Here is a 19,757-nt window from a genome sequence, read left to right on the forward strand (position 1 = left end):
GTTCTGTGAGATATCTGCTAGTAGGTAACAGTGTTGTGCTGATTACAGTTTGGGGCATTGGAGTCTGATTGATCAGCCAGGGAAAGACTGAAGGTGGGAGTTGTGTGTGTCAGGCAGCTGGCATAGAAAAGAACTGTGTTAAAGCAAATACTAGAACTATTATCTATTGTTGAATAAGTGAAACAGCATTATACTCAAGAAATCTAACATCTGCCTTTATTGGTGCATCTGAGCTCACACCTCTTACACTCTTCTGAAAAGGTTAAGTGTGGGTGCCAAATATGGATCTAAAACAGGGAGCAGAGAGGCTGTGTCCCTCCTTATGTTGTTGGACTACAGCTCCCATCATCCCCCCAGCCAGCATGGCCAGATATCAGGGGGAATGGGAGTTGGAATCCAACAACATCTGGTGGATTACATGTTAGACCACCGTATCCTCCTGTGTCCCTCAGGGCTCAATTCTATGCCCCATGTTGTTTAATATCTATATGGAACCACTGAATGGAGTCATCTGGAGTTTTGGCATGCACTGTTGGCAGTATGCTAATGACAGACAACTCTGTTGCTCCTTTACAGTGGTACCTCGGGTTAAGTACTTAATTCGTTCTGGAGGTCCATTCTTAACCTGAAACTGTTCTTAACCTGAAGCACCACTTTAGCTAATGGGGCCTCCTGCTGCTGCCGCACCGCTGGAGCACGATTTCTGTTCTCATCCTGAAGCAAAGTTCTTAATCTGAGGTACTATTTCTGGGTTGGAGGAGTCTGTAACCTGAAGCGTCTGTAACCCGAGATACCACTGTACATCTGCAGGTGAGGCAGTGGATGTGCAGGACCACTGTTTTGCCTCGGTAATGGACTGGATGAGAGCCAACAAACTGAAGGTAAGACTGAGGCACTGTTAGTGAGTGGTTCCCCAGAACAGTTAGGTGGAAGATTACCTGCTCTTGAGAGGGTTACAGTCCCCTCTTATGCAGCAGGTACATGGCTTGGGGGTGCTCCTGGATCCATTCTGTTGCTTAAGGCCCAGGTGGCCTCGGTGGTGTGGAATGCCTTCTGTCAGCTTTGGCTGTTGGCTCAGCTGTGCCCCTATCTGGACAGGGATAGCCTGATTTCTGTGGCCTCCTCTGGAAACCTCTAGGTTGGATTACTGCAATGTGATATACGTGGGGCTGCCTCTGAAGACAGTTCAGAAACTTCAGCTGGTGCAAAATGCAATGGCCAGATTGCTCACCAGAACATGCTGGTTTGAACATATATCACCAATCCTGGTACAACTGCAATGGCTGCCGATTAGTTTCCGGGCCCAATTCAAAGTGCTGGTGTTGACCTATAACATGGCTCAGGAGCTCAATACTATAAGGCTCACCTCTCCCCATACAAAGTGTCCCGACCCTGTGCTTGTCATCTAAGGCCCTTCTATATATCCCCCATTGCAGAGAAGTTCAGAGGGTGACAACAAGAGAACGGAACCTTTCTGTAGTGGCTCCCTGATTGTGGAATGCTCTCCCCAGAGAGACTTGTCTGATGCCATCAGTACATGTATTTAGGCTCCAGGCAAAAACATTCCTCTTTACCCAGGCCTATGGCTATTAAATAAGCTATGGCTTGTGAAAATGTGAGGGAGAGGACTGCTATTAGGATGACTATATTATTATTGGGCTGCCTGTCAGTATGTTTTTAATTAAGTTTTTTATTATGTTTTTATCATTTATGTTCTGTAATGTGTTTTTAATGTTGTACACTGCCCTGGGATCTTTTGACAAAGGGCAGCATATAAATTGAATTAATAATGATCAACTGCACATTTATTCAAAATCCAGTTAAAAGTATTTCAATTAATTCAACAAAACTGATGAACTTGATCTATTGATATCAGCTTTTCAAAACCTGATAGTCAAGTACAGTTCCAGTGGCCCTCACACAGGTAACCCCCCCGCCCCCTGCCCCGGGATGGTACTGCCTATTTTGAGAACCACTGAATTCTAATATCAGCGAAGAAGGCTAGGGTGTAACTCTGCTCTCACCAACTAACCATGGTATTTGGGGGGACATGGGGGGTTGTGTACCTTAGGAGCATTCACTGATGGGAGTCACCACCTGCAGCTTGAAGTAAAGGTAAAGGGACCCCTGACCGTTGCGGACGACTCTGGGGTTGTGGTGCTCATCTCGCTCTATAGGCCAAGGGAGCCGGCATACAGCTTCCTGGTCATATGGCCAGCATGACTAAGCTGCTTCTGGAAAGCCAGAGCAGTGCACAGAAAAACTGTTTACCTTCCCACCAGAGCAGTGCCTATTTATCTACTTGCACTTTGACATGCTCTCAAACTGCCATGTTGGCAGGAGCAGGGACCAAGCAACAGGAGCTCATCCCGTCGTGGGGATTCAAACAGCTGACCTTTTGATCAGCAAGCCCTAGGCTCTGAAGCTTGAAGTAGCACAACCCAAAATGCAGTGAGAAATACACCAAAGGTTAAGGTTGTTTTGAGAAAAGTTTTCCAGCTGCTGATGGAAAAACAAGTGGGCTTATCCCGTCCTTCAGAGCTCATCTTTCACTCCCCCAGCGGATTAGCAGAGAAAACTAAGTGCTAAAGCTAATCCTGCAAGAGCAAGAATCCTTCCTCACCACCTGTTGAGAACATAAAGAGGTAAAAAAATAAATAAAAATCAAGGCCAGCAGAAATGAACAACAAAAGTAAATGGTAAGTGGTCTGTAAGTGGTCAGGTGGTCTGATTTAGTTCAGCGACAATAATGTTTGGGTGTAGGGGACACCCTCCCCAAACCGTAGAAATTAATAAATGGTAGGATTTTGATTATTTGGAGTATTGAAGTGAAGATTGGAAGCCAGTGGAAAAGTACAGGCTAAGTTTCCTTCCAAGTCAGGGCCTCACCTGGGATACAGGCATCAGCATGACAAAAAGTGTTGATGGCCCATCAAAGAGGAATCCTTGGCCCTAGGCAGACAGAGGTTGCCATGGCGATGGGGTATGTGTGTGAGGTGACAGGAAAATAGTCTTTTTAGAAAAGTGTGCTGGGAAAAAGAAAGGAGAAAAAAAAGAGAGCTACCGTATTTTTCGCTCCATAGGGTGCACCTGACCATAGGGCGCACCTAGTTTTTAGAGGAGGAAAATACGGAAAAAAATATTCTGAATAAAATGTTGCACTAAACTATTTAAAGCAGCAATGTGGGCGGCTCCTGTCCGCTTTGCTGCTTTAAATCGAGCCTCAGAGGAGGGTAGGAAGGGGAACCATGGCTTATCTAAGTCCAGTTAATAATGCTGAGCCAGACTTATGGCCATCGAGATTAGCCTGGCCGTCTCAGTGGAAATCTGGGGAGGCTGGGGTGGACTTTCAGTGGTTAAAGTGTGGTTGTGTCTTCCTGCCCGGCATCTATTTCCTGCTGTCTTTCCCCCCTGCACCCCCGCACCCTGCTTCGAGGGAAGGAAGAGGAGCCATGGATCCTCTGCTCGTGTCAGCAGCTCCCCTCCCACTTTGCTGCTTCAAAGGGAGCCCAGGAGGAGGGAATCTGCTGCAGCCGCAAGCAGTGGAGGATCCGTGGTCCCTTTCCTTCCCTCCTCCGTGATTGCTTTGAAGCAGGAAAGTAGGAGAGGAGCTGCTTACACGAGTGTAAGCTGCTCCCCTCCCACTTTCCTGCTTCAAAGCAATCACGGAGGAGGGAATCCGCTGCAGCCATCAGCAACGGAGGATCCATGGTCCCCTTCCTTCCCTCCTCCGTAGTTGCTTTGGAGCAAGAAAGTGGGAGAGGAGCTGCTTACACGAGTGTAAGCTGCTCCCCTCCCACATTGCCGCTTCAAAGGGAGCCCGGGAGGAGGGAATCTGCTGCCGCTTCCCCCACCTCCCGCAGAAGCCGCACGCTCTTTAAAGGGGCTGCGCGACTTCTCCTGGCTTTTCTGGGAGGTGGGGGGATTCCCCCACCTCGTAGAAAAGCCCGCAGGAGCCGCGCAGCCTTTAAAGGGGGTGCCGCTCTTGGGGGCTTTTCCCCGAGGACGGAGAAGGGACTGATGCGGCCAGTCAGTCCCTTCTCCCTCCTGGGGAAAAGCCCGCAAGAGCACACGAAGCTTGTGTGCGGCTCTTGGGGGCTTTTCCCGCCTGCCTCCCCCCTGCATTCACTCCATAGGACGCACACACATTTTCCCTTGCTATTTAGGAGGGGGAAAGTGCGTCCTATGGTGCGAAAAATACGGTATATCTTGGGCAGGCTGGCTGAAGGCGGGCTGGGAGAAATGCCTTGGACTCCAGTGCTGCACTGATGTGGGGGACAATCCCCTCTTGAAATGACCATGCTGCAAGATCTGGAATCTCTCCATGCAGACTGAAGGTGTAAGTATGTGTATAAATCACATTTCTTAAAGTTATGACAGTCTCGACCGTGCCTTGTGGGGCTGGCACCCAACTTTTGTAACAATAATGTATTTCTCCCTCATGCACAGGAAAGCCTTGCTTCTGTCCATGCCCTGCTAACTTCTATGTTTGATCAATGTAGGCAATCTGTTAAATATGGGGCTGCCTCTGAAACTGCAGTTTGGAAACTGCAGTTAGTGCAAACTTCTGCTGCAAGACTGCTAACTGGGACCCTGCACAAGGAAAATATATTGTTAGTGCTGAGATATCTGCACTGGCTCTCAGTCCATTTCTGGGACACGGGTGGTGCTATGGTCTAAAACACTGAGCCTCTTGGGTTGCTGATCGGAAGGTTGGCGGTTTGAATCCCCACAATGGGGCGAGCTCCCGTTGCTCTGTCCCAGCTCCTGTCAACCTAGCAGTTCGAAAGCATGCCAGTGCAAGTACTGTGTTTTTCGCCCTATAGGACGCACTTTCCCCCCTCCAAAAATGAAGGGGAAATGTGTGTGCGTCCTATGGGGTGAATGCAGGCTTTCGCTGAAGCCTGGAGAGCGAGAGGGGTCGGTGCGCACCGACCCCTCTCGCTCTCCAGGCTTCAGGAAGCTATCCGCAAGACTTGGGAGCCCGCGGGAGTTCCCACTGGGCTCCCTAGGCTTGCGGAGAGCTGCCTGCATCCTGAAGCCTGGAGCACGCCCCAGGTTTCGGGCTTCGCACAGCTCTGCACAAGCCTCCCACGGAGGCTTCAATGGGCCAATATTTCTTTAAGTGGGTCCATAGAGAAAAGACAAAGCTATGTTTGTTTGTTTGTTTTTGTTATTTGCTATATTTTATTGGTTGCTTTTTTACCAAGGTAATTCAAAGTGACTTATGATGTATAACAGGCATGTCCAACAGGTAGATCACTGGATGTCTGCGATAGATCACTGGTAGATCATTGGCTCCCCCCAAAGAAGCTGAACAACTGTGGCTCCCCTAAGAAAAGCTCAACATTTTACCTCCTCCCTGAAAAAACTCAACAACTTTGACCCGAACCTCCCAAAAATGGGCCTTCCTCCTTCCTAAAAAAAAACTCAACAACTTTGACCGGAAGCCCAAAAAAGGGGGTAGATCACTGCTAGTTTTTAACTCTGTGAGTAAATCGCAGTCTCTTGGGAGTTGGCCACCCCAGATATATAAGAAGAAGAAGAGAAGAGTTTGGATTTGATATCCCACTTTATCACTACCCTAAGGAGTCTGGGACGCGGGTGGCTCTGTGGGGTAAACCACAGAGCCTAGGACTTGCTGATCAGAAGATCGGCGGTTCAAATCCCCACAACGGGGTGAGCTCCTGTTGCTCGGTCCCTGCTCCTGCCAACCTAGCAGTTTGAAAGCACGTCAAAGTGCAAGTAGATAAATAGTGCAAGTAGATAAACTGGCGGGAAGGTAAACGGCATTTCCGTGTGCTGCTCTGGTTCACCAGAAGCGGCTTAGTCATGCTGGTCACGACCCGGAAGCTGTACGCCGGCTCCCTCGGCCAGTAAAGCGAGATGAGTGCCGCAACCCCAGAGTTGGTCACAACTGGACGTAATGGTCAGGGGTCCCTTTAGCTTTACTTAAGGAGTCTCAAAGTGGCTAACAATCTCCTTTCCCTTCCTCCCCCACAACAAACACTCTGTGAGGTGAAGCCAAGAGACTTCAGAGAAGTGTGACTAGGCCAAGGTCACCCAGCAGCTGCATGTGGAGGAGTGGGGAATCGAACCGGGTTCACCAGATTACAAGTCCACCGCTCTTAACCACTACACCACAAACGCATACACTAAAGCTAGCATAAAATGGAAAGACAAAGAAAAATCTAAAAGGCCATTGTGTTTTAAAAGGCAGAATTAAAACATCTCACTCACAGGACACAGATAACTAAGGCCCATAGAATCATGGAATTGTAAAGTTTGAAGGTGCCCTGAGGGTCATCTAGTCCAACCCCCTGCAATGTGGAATCTCTACTAAATCATCCATGACAGATGGCCATCCAACCTCTGCTTAAAAACCTCCAAGGTTTTTAAGTCCACTGCCTCCCGAGGGCATCTGCTCCACTGTCGAGCAACTCTTACTATCAGAAAGTTCTTGATGTTTAGTTGGAATCTCATTTCTTGTAACTTGAATCCATAGGTTCAGGTCCTAGCCTCCAGAGCAGAGAAAACAAGCTTGCTCCATCTTCCATGTGACAGCCCTTTAGATATTTGAAGATGGCTATCACATCTCCTCTTTTCCAGGCTAATCATACCCAACACCCTCAACCATTCCTCATGAGACTGGGTTTCCAGACTCATTATCATTTTGGTTGCCCTCCTTTGCACAGTTCCAACTTGTCAGTATGGTATTCTTTTTAAAGTGTGGCACTCAGAACTGTACACAGTATTCCAGGTGTGGTCTGACCAAGGCAGAATAGAGCTGGACTATTACTTCCCTTGATCTGGACACTAGACTTCTGTTGATGCAGCCTAGAATACCATTAGCTTTTTTTGCTGCTGCATCACACTGTTGACTCATGTTAAGCTTGTGGCCTACTAAGACCCTGAGATCCTTTTCACATGTACTATTGGCAAGCCAGGTGTCCCCCCATCTTATATTTGTGCAGCTGCTTCTATCTGTCTAAGTGCAGAACCTTACATTTGTTCCTCTTGAAATTCCTTTTTTAAACGTTTTGACCCAGTTCTCCAATCTGTTAAGATGACGTTGAATCCTGATTCTTTCTTCTGTGGCATTAGCTACCCCTCCCAGTTTGGTGCTATCTGCAAATTTGATGAGCATCCAAAAGGTCTGGCAGAAAAGAAATTATTTTGCCTGGTGCCTGAACATTGACAGATGATTGACAGATTCTGGGTAAATGCATGCTAATCACTACATGGGACTATCTCATTGATAACTTTAAGCTGCTTTGGAAACCTGGCCTATGATGAAGATGATGATAGTAACTAATGTGAAAAACACCTCATTATCATTGCCTTTTCAGAACGCTTACTGGAAGAAGAAAGCAAGGAAGGAAGTAATGGAGATCCTTCCAGGCTGCACACCTTTGTGCATTTACTTGGGAATAAGTCCCCCTGAAATTCTTGGGAGGCATTTCTGAGGAAAAATGATTGGTCAGCTGAGAATATAGCTTCTCAACAAATATGCAATTCTTTTCAGAGACTGAAAATTCAGTGGTGAAACCAGAGGCTTGTTCTTTTCATCATGAGATACTGAAAGACTGACATTTCCCAAGGTCCAGGTTTGTGACTTTGTTAACCCAAACTGCTTGCATTCAACAGGACCGTACATTGTGCTTTAGATAAAAGGTCCCCAGTGCAAAATAAGAGGGGGGGGGAAGGGGAGTGCTTTGTTGTTGTTTAGTCGTGTCCGACTCTTCGTGACCCCATGCACCAGAGCACGCCAGACACTTCTGTCTTCCACTGCCTCCCACAGTTTGGTCAGACTCATGTTGGTAGCTTCGAAAACACTGTCCATCCATCTAGTCCTCTGTCGTCCCCTTCTCCTTGTGCCCTCAATCTTTCCCAACATCAGGGTCTTTTCTAGGGAGTCTTTGCTTCTCATGAGGGGGCCAAAGTATTGGAGCCTCAGCTTCAGGATCTGTCCTTCCAGTGGGCACTCAGGGCTGATTTCCTTAAGAATGGATAGGTTTGATCTTCTTGCAGTCCATGGGACTCTCAAGAGTCTCTTCCAGCACCATAATTCAAAAGCATCAATTCTTTGGCGATCAGCCTTCTTGTGCTAGAATCCATAAATCAAGGATGGATAACCTGAGATTGAAAGCCTAAATGTTGCTTTTTGCCTAAATTGAAATCTGTGACAAAGGGGTTAGTTTAATCTCTGGTTTGCTAGTAAAGGTGAATTACTGTGTCATGAAATTGTGCATGGCTAAAATGTATGCCACCAACATGAAAAGTTTGGAAAGCTCTGGGTTAGGGGTTTATTAGGCAGGACAAACCAGTTTAATTTCCTTAGGGAAATGAAGAGATCCTAGAAAAAGGCTAGAGGCATTTTACAGGCAGGGTAAAACAGATATCCATTCTAGGAGAAATTAGGTTTATTAAAAACAGTGTTAGAAAGTTAAAAGAAAGTTATAATTATATCTTTAAAGGAAGTTTTGACTGAAACAAAGTATTGTGCCTTTACTAGTGAAACCACTAAGCTTTATCCCACAGAGTGCTTGTTACTAAAATTCAAATTTTGCTTCCACTGTGCCTCATCTTTAATTTATTCCCAGTGCAAGAAATAAGGGGGCACAGGATCCCTACAATGAGACCTTGTTGCTGAATTATAGTAAATGCTACCATGCACATAGAATCTCTGAATTAATAGTTGTTTTTGACAGAGTCTCTAAGTTTAAATCACCCAGACCCAATCATGTTACCTTGCCAGTGGCGTAGCGTGGGGGGTGCAGGGGGGGCCGGCCGCACCGGGCGCAACATCTGGGGTTAGGGCAAATCCACGGGTTAGGGGGCGCAAATCCACGGGTTAGGGGGTGCAAATTACTTGCCTTGCCCCGGGTGCTGACAACCCACGCTACGCCACTGTACCTTGCTCCCATTTTTACTGAGGGAGTTTGACACACCACCCACGTTTGGCTCTAACTCTATCCACCTTGGCATGCAGCCCCTAACAAATTACTCTCCCAAATGACTGAAGGACTCTCCAACCCTGCCATAAATCATCCTTTTCATAATGTATGGTTCAAAAAGCCCTAATATTCTAAGAAAACAGATTGTTTACTAGAATTTCCTTTTCCCGGGAGTGTTTTGCCTGTTCCATGGCAGGGTTTTGTTGTACTGAGTCACAAAGGGAAGCTTGAAAATGGCAATACTTAATTAGCGCTTAAGGAAGCAAAACATCTAAATGCAGTTCTGTCCTCCTTGACCAGATAAACAAAACCAAAGGTTAATGTGACCCAAGTGGTTGCTACTAATGCTGCTTACCTTCTTCCACAGTGGAGTCCAGTTGGGTGACCTTGATCACCAGAAGATCAACTCGCTCTTGCAGAGAATTCATCCGCATGTAGAAACTATTGGCTTCATTAAAAAGCTCCCCGAATATGTCTTCAGCATGTCTGCCTGAAATACCATGAAACAAAAGAGGTGACCTGTTCCAGGCAAAATAGATTGAGGACCCTTTCAGGTAGTCAAAGGAAAGCAAATTTGTTTACGAACCAGAAGGCAGAAGTAATAGCAACAAAACAAGTGAAGGAGTTTTTTCTACAACACAGCATACCGTTCTTTTAATTTCCTGGAAATGCTTTTATTCCATTTTCCAGTTTAACAGCACAAGAAGCCCCATACAATAAACACAACACAATGGTTAGCCTGCCCTAACTGGACATATGTTGCCAGAGGCTGTGTGTCAGAATCAGTCTCTCATACATATGTTACAAAGGAATACCGTATTTCTACGAAATCATTTTCCGTTGTATATCAGCAAATAGTTCAGAGATGGTAGCACAGCCTTCTCCAACCTGGTGCCTACCAGAAGTTTGACTGCAATTCCCATCAGCCCCAGCCAGCTGCTGGTAGTCCAAAACATGTGGAGGACACCAGGTTGGCAAAGTGTGTGGCAACATATAGTAATTATTTCAAATAACCATTAATAGATTTATTCACCTACATACATTTGACTAATCCTCTTTCTACGGCTATGCTGGTAACCACCATCGTATCTTGTGACTGCAAATTCTAAAAATATTAATTGTGTGCTATCCAAATAAATACATCTTCCAGTCTGCCTTGAACCTTCTGCCAACAAGCTTAACTGGGTGACCCATGATCCCAGCATTATGAGAGAGGAAGAAAAATGCATCTGTCTACTTCCTCCATGCCAGGAGTCACCAACATGGTGTGCATGAGCACCAGTGTGCCTACTATGTACCTCCTATGGTGCTTGGAAAAGTTCTAAGTAAATATTCCCTTAAAAATCCAAAATGCATGATAGACTGTTGCTCTTCCTGCTCAGTTCTTGTCTGCAGTGGCTCAGCCTTTCCTACATTGAATATGCTGCATTAGACGTGCTCACATTTCATTAGATACAAAGATTGGACACCCATCCTCTAATGAACAAACAAGAGTGCAAAAGACATCCTCCTTGTTAGCAAGCACAACAGTGGCTCCTGCATGTGCCCTTTCTTCCATGGATTTTGTGATTGGGCCAGTGGCACTCACCCAGAATTCCAAATGTGCCCACAAGCCCCAAAAAGTTGCTATATGCCATCATAACTTTTATAATCCTCAATTATGCTTCTTTTGCATATATTTTGAAAATAAACTAACCCCTCCCCAATATATTATAACTTTCACTTGCAGAAAGATGCTCCAGCCCCCTTTTCTGTACCTTCTACAGCTTGACAAAATCTAATGCAAGAGAAATCTGAAATGAGCGAACAAATGCATTCTTAGACTGGAACTACACATTACTTTAAACAAGGGGTTGCAAAAGGAAACAGCAATGGTAAGTTTCATTCCACCATAACATCTTGGATCACTTATAGTGCTTTGACCAGGCCAGTGCAGAGCTTGTCTGAGGTCCAGGGTGGGAGTTTTGTCCATAAGATGGACCACTGCAGTGCAACCGCCTCATCTGATCTGATGCTACACACTAATTTGCATTAACACAGGTTTAGATTTTACTATTGAAGTCTTGAAGTGCATATGGACAGGCATGGCCGTTTCACCCATTAAGCTCCAGTTCGGCTGGGAAGGATGGGGGCATTTTTGGATGACAGTGTAAGTCTGGCAGGCCCCTGGCAGGGCCTTCTGGCCAACTTAGCCCTCCAAGGCCTGCAGCAAGTGTACCCAGCTTCCTTCTCCCCTGCTTTGGCCTGTCCTTGACGTTATGGGATTGTGTATTTCTGTTCCTATCGCCACCGGCTGTTATCGCTTGCTGTTTTTCAGCCTTGGGTTCTGAATATGCACCTGGATATTTTGTCCCTTTTGTTTGCTTCCTGTGTTTGGTGCGTCCCCCCACCTTTTCTCAAGGCTGCAATTATTATAGCGAGGGGATTTTTTTCAGCCGGAACTCACTGGAGCTCAGTTCCGGCTCTTCTCGGGTGGACGCCATTGCCATTATAAGAGAACAAGGGAGGCATTCGTAGTGAATTCCAGTACCTCTTTTTCTAGAAAAATAGCAATGATTATAGTACGGTACATGAAGCTCATTTGTGCAGGGGTTGCGTTCCGGGTCATTGCATGTGCCAACAGTCACACGTAAGCCTGTTCCACCCCAATTCTGGGACTGAAAGCCACACATGTATTGGCAGTTGCACGTCAATAGGACGCATGCAAAATGGTCACCACCTGTACCAACTTTGTGCCACAATTGGGGGCAAGGAAAGCAACACACTGGCATGTCTTTCCATATGCATGCATTTACAAACATGTGCCAAAACCACTCTTATTCCCCTTGGTGGTGTCTTCTCAGAGCCTGTAATTTTATAATGCTGCATCGCGAATGGTGTATAATTGTGTGTGTGTGTGTGTGTGTGTGTGTGTGTGTATAAAACCCTGGTAAATGTGGGATAACTAGTCTCATATAACCAACATTCTTGAGTCTAATTAATGCATGAAGGGGTTCAGACCATAGAAAAAGCTGTCCTGACAGGCTCAGGTTTTCTTTTTCTTTTCTTTTCTTTTTTGCAGCAAGAAGCTGGGAAACAGGGACATCTGGTAACCTTATCCTAGAATCCTCCCTCCTCCTTCCCAAAGCCTAGTTAGTGCTTTCCCAGCTCAACTCCTTCCCAAAGCCCAGTGCCCTCCTAAAGCTCAACCACTTTGGGAAAAGCACCATTTGACAAGGCAGTGTGCAGTCTGCAGATTCCTTGTCAAAGTACTATTGCAGCCCTCTTGTATGAAGGTTGGACCTTCCTGAACTACATAATCAAGACTTTGTTCCCCTCCAGTCTACCAGAGAAGCACAAGGTGTGAAGAGGCTATACTCTAACAAGCCTCTATTGAGCACCTATACCAATAATTTAGCAACATTCACCACTTTGCAACTAAGCCAGGTTTTACCGCCTGTGCAACTTTTCTGACTGATGCATGGAAAAATGAACCTCTGAAATGATCTCTGAAAAGTTTGCACCGTATGTTCCGGCATATAAGACGACTTTTTAACCCAGCAAAATCTTCTCAAAAGTCAGGGGTCATCTTATATGCTGGGTATGGTTGTGGGGGGTCGCCTGAGTGAAGCGGCGGGGGGCTTCAACTATTTAAACGGCCACAGCGCATTTTTCCCTTGCCTTCCCTTGCCGTTTTGCCTTGCTCCTTCTAGCTGCCTTCATGGCGCAAGCCCCTGGCTCCTTTGTTTCACCCTCGGCTGCTACAGCGTGTGTGTGAAGAGGTGGCAGGAGAGCAGGCAGGAAGAGGAGGCTGCTTATCTCTCCCTGCGTGTCTCTCTGCTGAACATCTCGTCAAGCAGGGATTTGTTATTTTATTTTTTAAGTCTCTAGATGGAGCCACTCAATGCAGCAGAGCACACATTTTTATTAAGCATATAGCTCTCTCCTCTCCTCTGAGACAGCTGATCCCAACCACCCGCCCTTTGATGCCACCTGGCAGGTTGCTTGGATCGCCTGTCTGAAGCCCTGTTGGGGTTGCTGCTGCCGCCGCCCTCTCAGCCTGGTGCCAGACCTTGTGGAGCGTCCATGCTGCTGCTGCAGAAGCTGCCGGGCTGGCAGCCATCAGCGCTGGTTTGTGGCTGCCGCAGAGGTTCCTACTATTAAATTGCTCTGTCTTTACAAGTGTTTACATGGATTAGAGTTCCTCACTTTGCCTCATAAGCGTGTGTTGAAAGGGTGGGAACTGCAGTTTTAAATCCACTTATCTGGGGAGTAAGTAAGCCCCATTAAACTTGGAGGGATGTGTGTAAAGCATATTGTGCTGTAAAGTATATAACTTGGAACAACTTCAGAAGTGACTTTAACAGGTACTGTAATGTGCTGCTGACCTGTGTTGTGTCTGTTGGTCCGCTAATGCCATCATCTTTGAAGTGGGGACACACATGGTTTTTCAACCATGAAGATGTATGCTGAAGCTCTGATCCTTGAAGCTCTGTGCAGTGTGTTTCTGTGATGTATATGATTTAAAACATGTTGAAGACTACAGGTTCTAGAGAGTGTGTGCAGCATGGGGTTGTAATGCATACCTGTTAAAATTGTGAAGTAGCTTGCAAAAGGCATGTTGAGTGATAAGTAAGCATCTGCATCATATCTTGAGTAATGTGCTTTTCTAATCATCAGCATTATCCCCTTCCTTAGGTTATGCCTTTCACCCCATTGCTTCTTTAGGCTTCTGTTAAGTGCCCATTAATACTCCTTTTGTCCACTCACCTTTTCCATGTTCCCAATCCTTCCTTGCATTTAGCATTTTTTGACTGCCTTATTCCTCTCACACACTACCCTTCATTCCTCCCTCCTCATGTTTCCACTTAACCACTCTTTCTCTTTTTCTGACTTACCTTCCATTTTTGCTCTTAATGGCTTTTTCAATTACTCTTTCATGCCTTCTCAATTTGTGTCTTCTTAATACTCTCTTTTAGCTGCTCCTATGCATGTTTACTCACAAGTAAGCCCCACCACTCTGGGATTTTCTCCCTGTAACCCTGCATAAGAGTGTAGCCTTGCAGTACCAGCCCTTATGCATGCTTATTTAGAAATAAGTGCCACAATATTTAATAAAGCTTACACCCCAGTAAGTGTGTTTATCCTTCCTTTCAGCTTTAGAGTGAGTTAGGAAAAGTTTAATCCACTTGCACTGTTTTATGTTTACATGTTTAATGACAAACAGCCTTATGTTTATAAGTGACATGCTAAGTACCTGCATGTCATAAGCATTTGAATTGAAATTACCATATTGAAGTAAAGTCTGATGTTGTTGTTTTTTTATTTATTTAGTGTGCGTTGGAAGAGGGGTAGTCTTATATGGCGAGTATATCCCAAACTCTATATTTTATCTGGAAAAGTCTTATACACCAGAAAATACGGTAAGTACAAATTTTAACTTACCTAATGTTAGGTCTTCTCCTATGCTGGGGGAAGAAGGAAGTCTTGGAACTCACAAGGGTATATTTTAAGGTATGCAGGCTAAAATTTGGCATTACTTTGCTGCATATTTTGTGACTTTAAATCTCTGCTGGGGTGCTCTCACCAAAGAGTACTTCCCCAAACCTGAATCTTGGCATCCAAGGAATTTTCCTTTCTATATATATATTATACCTTTTCCCCCTTACTGAAAAGGTCTCAGGAACCTAACAATTAGAGCAACTCTTTTTGTTGATTTTATTGTTTACAAAGGCCTACCGACATCAGAGTTATGTGACTTGTGCAAGGCTGGCCAACATTAATAATAATAATAATAATAATAATAATAATTCCATGTGATTTCCAAATATCAAATACATTAGGATGCCATATACCTTTAGAACCTGAAGTATTTTTACCTGGCTATTTGGAAATTATATTGGAGATTATCCTGGAAAATGATCTAGAAGTAGTAACTAATCCTAAAAAAATCCTACAGAATTTGAATGGATTGGAAACATCTGATTCCTTGCAACTTTGATCAAGTTCAGCTACTTTATGTGTAAATCAGCTCAGTAAGTTATTTGGGGAAATGGGTGGTTATTTGGGGAAATGGGTGGTTTAAAAAAATGTTTTGGAATAATAAGTTTAATGATAATTTTCAACCATATGCTGTCTTTTATTTATTTCAATGTTATTACCGAATTTTTCGCTCCACAAGACGCACTTTTTTCTTGCTAAAAAGTAAGGGGAAATGTCTGAGCATCTTATGGAGTGAATGTGTGGTCCCTGTAGCCGAATTGCCCAGGGGCAAAAAGCAGAAGAAAGGGGGTGTTGAAACAAAGCTGCTGAGCAGCTGATAGGCAAGCGATAGGTGAGGGAGATAAGGGACTCTAGCGATAAATGAAGCTGCCTGGGAGGAGAGAGGTAAAGATGGCAAACTTGCAAGGAGAGGAGACAGGAAGACTAAATCAATGAAGAGAGAAAATAGAAGAAAAGGAAGAGCAAAAAACTGCTCCAGCTAAGGAAAAGACACAAAGGTAAAGAAGAGGAAGTGTTGAAAGGGAGAGAGATAAGGGATGCGATAAAGGAGGCTGCCTGGGAGGGGGGACATAAAAGCCAAAGGATCCTCAGGATTTTTGCATTGGGTCACCCCAAATTCACCATCAGATCACATTGCATGTCCAGGGCTACGGCCTGCACCAAAAAAACCACGCACCCACTGTTGTGTGGGGCCGCCATGGGGAAAAAACGTGGTTACAAAGCAAGGATTCACATGGATCGTCAGGATTTTTGCATTGGGTCACCCCAAATTCACCATCAGATCACATAGCATGTCCAGGGATACAGCCTGCAGCAAAAAAACACGCACCCACTGTTGTGTGGGGCAGCAATGGGGCAAAAACATGGTTACAAAGCACGGATCCACATGGATCCTTGGGATGTTTGCATTGGGTCACCCCAAATTCACCATCAGATCACATAGCATGTCCAGGGTTACAGCCTGCACCAAAAAAACCACGCACCCACTGTTGTGTGGGGCCGCAATGGGGCAAAAACCTGGTTACAAAGCACGGATCCACATGGATCCTCAGGATTTTTGCATTAGGTCACCCGAAATTCACCATCAGATCACATAGCATGTTCATGGGTACAACTTGCAGCAAAAAATGCACACACCCACTGTTGTGTGGGGCCGCAATGTTGCAAAAACGTGGTTACAAAGCAGGGATCCACATGGATCCTCAGGATTTTTGCATTGGGTCACCCCAAATTCACCATCAGATCACATAGCATGTCCAGGGATACAGCCTGCACCCAAAAATGCACACACCCACTGTTGTGTGGGGCCGCAATGGCACAAAAACGTGGTTACAAAGCATGGCTCCACATGGATCCTCAGCATTTTTGCATTGGGTGACCCCAAATTCACCATCAGATCACATAGCATGTTCATGGGTACAACCTGCACCAAAAAAACCACACACCCACTGTTTTGTAGGGCCACAATGGCGCAAATTCGTGGTTACAAAGCACGGATCCACATGGATCCTCGGGATTTTTGCATTGGGTCACCTCAAATTCACCATCAGATTACATAGCATGTCTAGGGCTACAGCCTGCACCAAAAAAAAACCACGCACCCACTGTTGTGTGGGGCCGCAATGGCGCAAAATCATGGTTACAGAGCACGGATCCACATGGATCCTCAGGATTTTTGCATTGGGTCACCCCAAATTCACCATCAGATCACATTGCATGTCCCGGGTTACAGCCTGCACCAAAAAATACACCCACCCACTGTTGTGTGGGGGCGCAATGGCACAAAAATGTGGTTACAAAGCATGGATAAACATGGATCCTCAGGATTTTTGCATTGGGTGACCCCAAATTCACCATCAGATCACATAGCATGTTCATGGGTACAACCTGCACCAAAAAAACCACGCACCCACTGTTGTGTGGCGCCGCAATGGCGCAAAATCATGGTTACAGAGCACGGATCCACATGGATCCTCAGGATTTTTGCATTGGGTCACCCCAAATTCACCATCAGATCACATTGCATGTCCAGGGATTCAGCCTGCACCAAAAAATGCACACACCCACTGTTGTGTGGAGCCGCAATGGCACAAATACATGGTTACAAAGCACGGATCCACATGGATCCTCGGGATTTGTGCATTGGGTCACCTCAAATACCCCATCAGATTACATAGCATGTTCACCGGTACAGCCTGCACAAAAGAAACCACGCACCCACTGTTGTGTGGGGCCGCAATGGCGCAAAAACGTGGTTACAAAGCACAGATCCACATGGATCCTCGGGATGTTTGCATTGGGTCACCCCAAATTCACCATCAGATCACATAGCATGTTCACGGGTACAGCCTGCACCAAAAAACCACGCACCCACCGTGGTGTGCGGTCTCAATGGCGCAAAATTGTGGTTACAAAGCACGGATCCACAATGATCCTCAGGATTTTTGCATTGGGTCACCCCAAATTCACCATCAGATCACATAGCATGTCCAGGGCAACAGCCTGCACCAAAAAAACCACGCACCCACTGTTGTGTGGGGCCGCCATGGCACAAAAACGTGGTAACAAAGCACGGATAAACATGGATGCTCGGGATTTTTGCAGTGGGTGATCCCAAATTCACCATCAGATCACATAGCATGTTCATGGGTACAGCCTGCACCAAAAAAACCATGCACCCACTGATGTGTGGGGCCGCAATGGCGCAAAATCGTGGTTACAAAGCACGGATCCACATGGATCCTCGGGATATTTGCATTGGGTCATCACAAACTCACCATCAGATCACATAGCATGTCTAAGGCTACAGCCTGCACCCAAAAAAACACGCACCCACTGTTGTGTGGGGCCGCAATGGCGTAAAAACGTGGCTACAAACCACGGATGTACATGGATCCTCAGGATTTTTGCATTGGGTCACCCCAAATTCACCATCAGATCACACAGCATGTTCATGCGTACAGCCTGCACCCAAAAAACCACGCACCCACTGTTCTGTGGGGCCACAAGTCGCAAAAACGTGGTTACAAACCACGGATCCACATGGATCCCCAGCATTTTTGCACTGGGTCACTCCAAATTCACCATCAGATCTCATAGCATGTCCAGGGCTACAGCCTGACAAAAAAAACCACGCACCCACTGTTGTGTGGGGCAGCAATGGCGCAAAAACGTGGTCACAAAGCACGGATCCACATGGATCCTCAGGATTTTTGCATTGGGTCACCCCAAATTCACCATCAGATCACATAGCATGTCCAGGGCTACAGCCTGCACCAAAAAAACCACGCACCTACTGTTGTGTGGGGCCACAAGTCGCAAAAACGTGGTTACAAACCACGGATCCACATGGATCCCCAGCATTTTTGCACTGGGTCACCCCAAATTCACCATCAGATCTCATAGCATGTCCAGAGCTACAGCCTGACCAAAAAAACCACGCACCCACTGTTGTGTGGGGCAGCAATGGCGCAAAAACGTGGTTACAAAGCACGGATCCACATGGATCCTCGGGATGTTTGCATTGGGTCACCCCATATTCACCATCAGATTACATAGCATGTTCATGGGTACAGCCTGCACCAAAAAAACCACGCACCCACTGTTGTGTGGGGCAGCAATGGCGTAAAAACGTGGTTACAAACCACGGATCCACATGGATCCTCAGGATTTTTGCATTGAGTCACCCCAAATTCACCATCAGATCACATAGCATGTCTAAGGCTATAGCTTGCACCAAAAAATCCACGCATCCACTGTTGTGTGGGTCTGCAATGGCGCAAAAACGTGGTTACAAAGCACGGATCCACATGGATCCTCGGGATTTTTGCATTGAGTCACCCCAAATTCACCATCAGATCACATAGCATGTCCATGGCTACAGCCTGCACCAAAGAACCCACGCACCCACTGTTGTGTGGGTCCGCAATGGCGCAAAAACGTGGTTACAAAGCACGGATCCACATTGGGATGTCTGCATTGGGTCACCCCAAATTCACCATCAGATAACACTTCATGTGCAGGGCTACAGCCTGCACCAAAAAAACCATGCACCTACTGTTGTGTGGGGCTACAAGTCGCAAAAATGTGGTTACAAACCACGGATCCACATGGATTCCCAACATTTTTGCACTGGGTCACCCCAAATTCACCATCAGATCTCATAGCATGTCCAGGGCTACAGCCTACACCAAAAAAACCCTGCACCCACTATTGGGTGGGGCCGCAATGGCGCAAAAACGTGGTTAGAAAGCACGGATCCACATGAATCCTCGGGATTTTTGCATTGGGTCACCCCAAATTCACCATCAGATCACACAGCATGTTCATGGGTACAGCCTGCACCAAAAAAAACCATGCACCCACTGTTGTGTGGGGCCGCCATGGCGCAAAAATGTGGTTACAAAGCACGGATCCACATGGATTCTCAGGGTTTTGCATTGGATCACCCCAAATTCACCATCAGATCACATAGCATGTCTAGGGCTACAGCCTGTACTCAAAAAACCACACACCTACTATTGTGTGGGGCCGCAATGTCGCAAAAACGTGGTTACAGAGCACAGATCCACATGGATCCTCGGGATTTTTGCATTGGGCTAACCCAAACTTATCGTCAAATCACATGTCTGTGGCCACAGCATTAACTACAAAAATGATACATCCACTGTTTCGTTCAGAATATTTTTCTTCCTGTTTTCCTCCTCTAAAAACTAGGTGCATCTTATTGTCAGGTTCTTCTTATGGAGCGAAAAATACGGCAGTTTCCATTATTTTGTTTATTTTTATTTTACTTTCATGTTAATAGGTAGAAGTCTT

General features: G+C 46.0%; 1 protein-coding gene and 1 long non-coding RNA gene across 4 annotated transcripts in view; both read right to left on the bottom strand.

The window, feature by feature from the left end:
• LOC309333509 (actin-binding protein WASF3-like) overlaps positions 1 to 19,757 on the bottom strand; it is a 75,082-nt gene that overhangs the window by 14,022 nt on the left and 41,303 nt on the right. For all 3 annotated transcript variants that reach the window (XM_081847144.1, XM_081847142.1, XM_081847141.1), the window contains exon 3: positions 9,313 to 9,447. In XM_081847144.1, the coding sequence (XP_081703270.1) occupies positions 9,313 to 9,447 (135 nt within the window). The remainder of the gene's footprint in view (positions 1 to 9,312; positions 9,448 to 19,757) is intronic.
• On the bottom strand, positions 15,848 to 18,807 carry LOC309333675. The gene is made up of 3 exons (XR_014152665.1): positions 18,384 to 18,807; positions 18,120 to 18,231; positions 15,848 to 15,956 (listed from the first exon to the last, which is right to left on the bottom strand). It is a non-coding gene; the product is annotated as an uncharacterized lncRNA (long non-coding RNA).

Source organism: Podarcis erhardii (assembly GCF_964252035.2).
Source record: "Podarcis erhardii genome assembly, chromosome: Z".
NCBI lineage: Eukaryota > Metazoa > Chordata > Lepidosauria > Squamata > Lacertidae > Podarcis > Podarcis erhardii.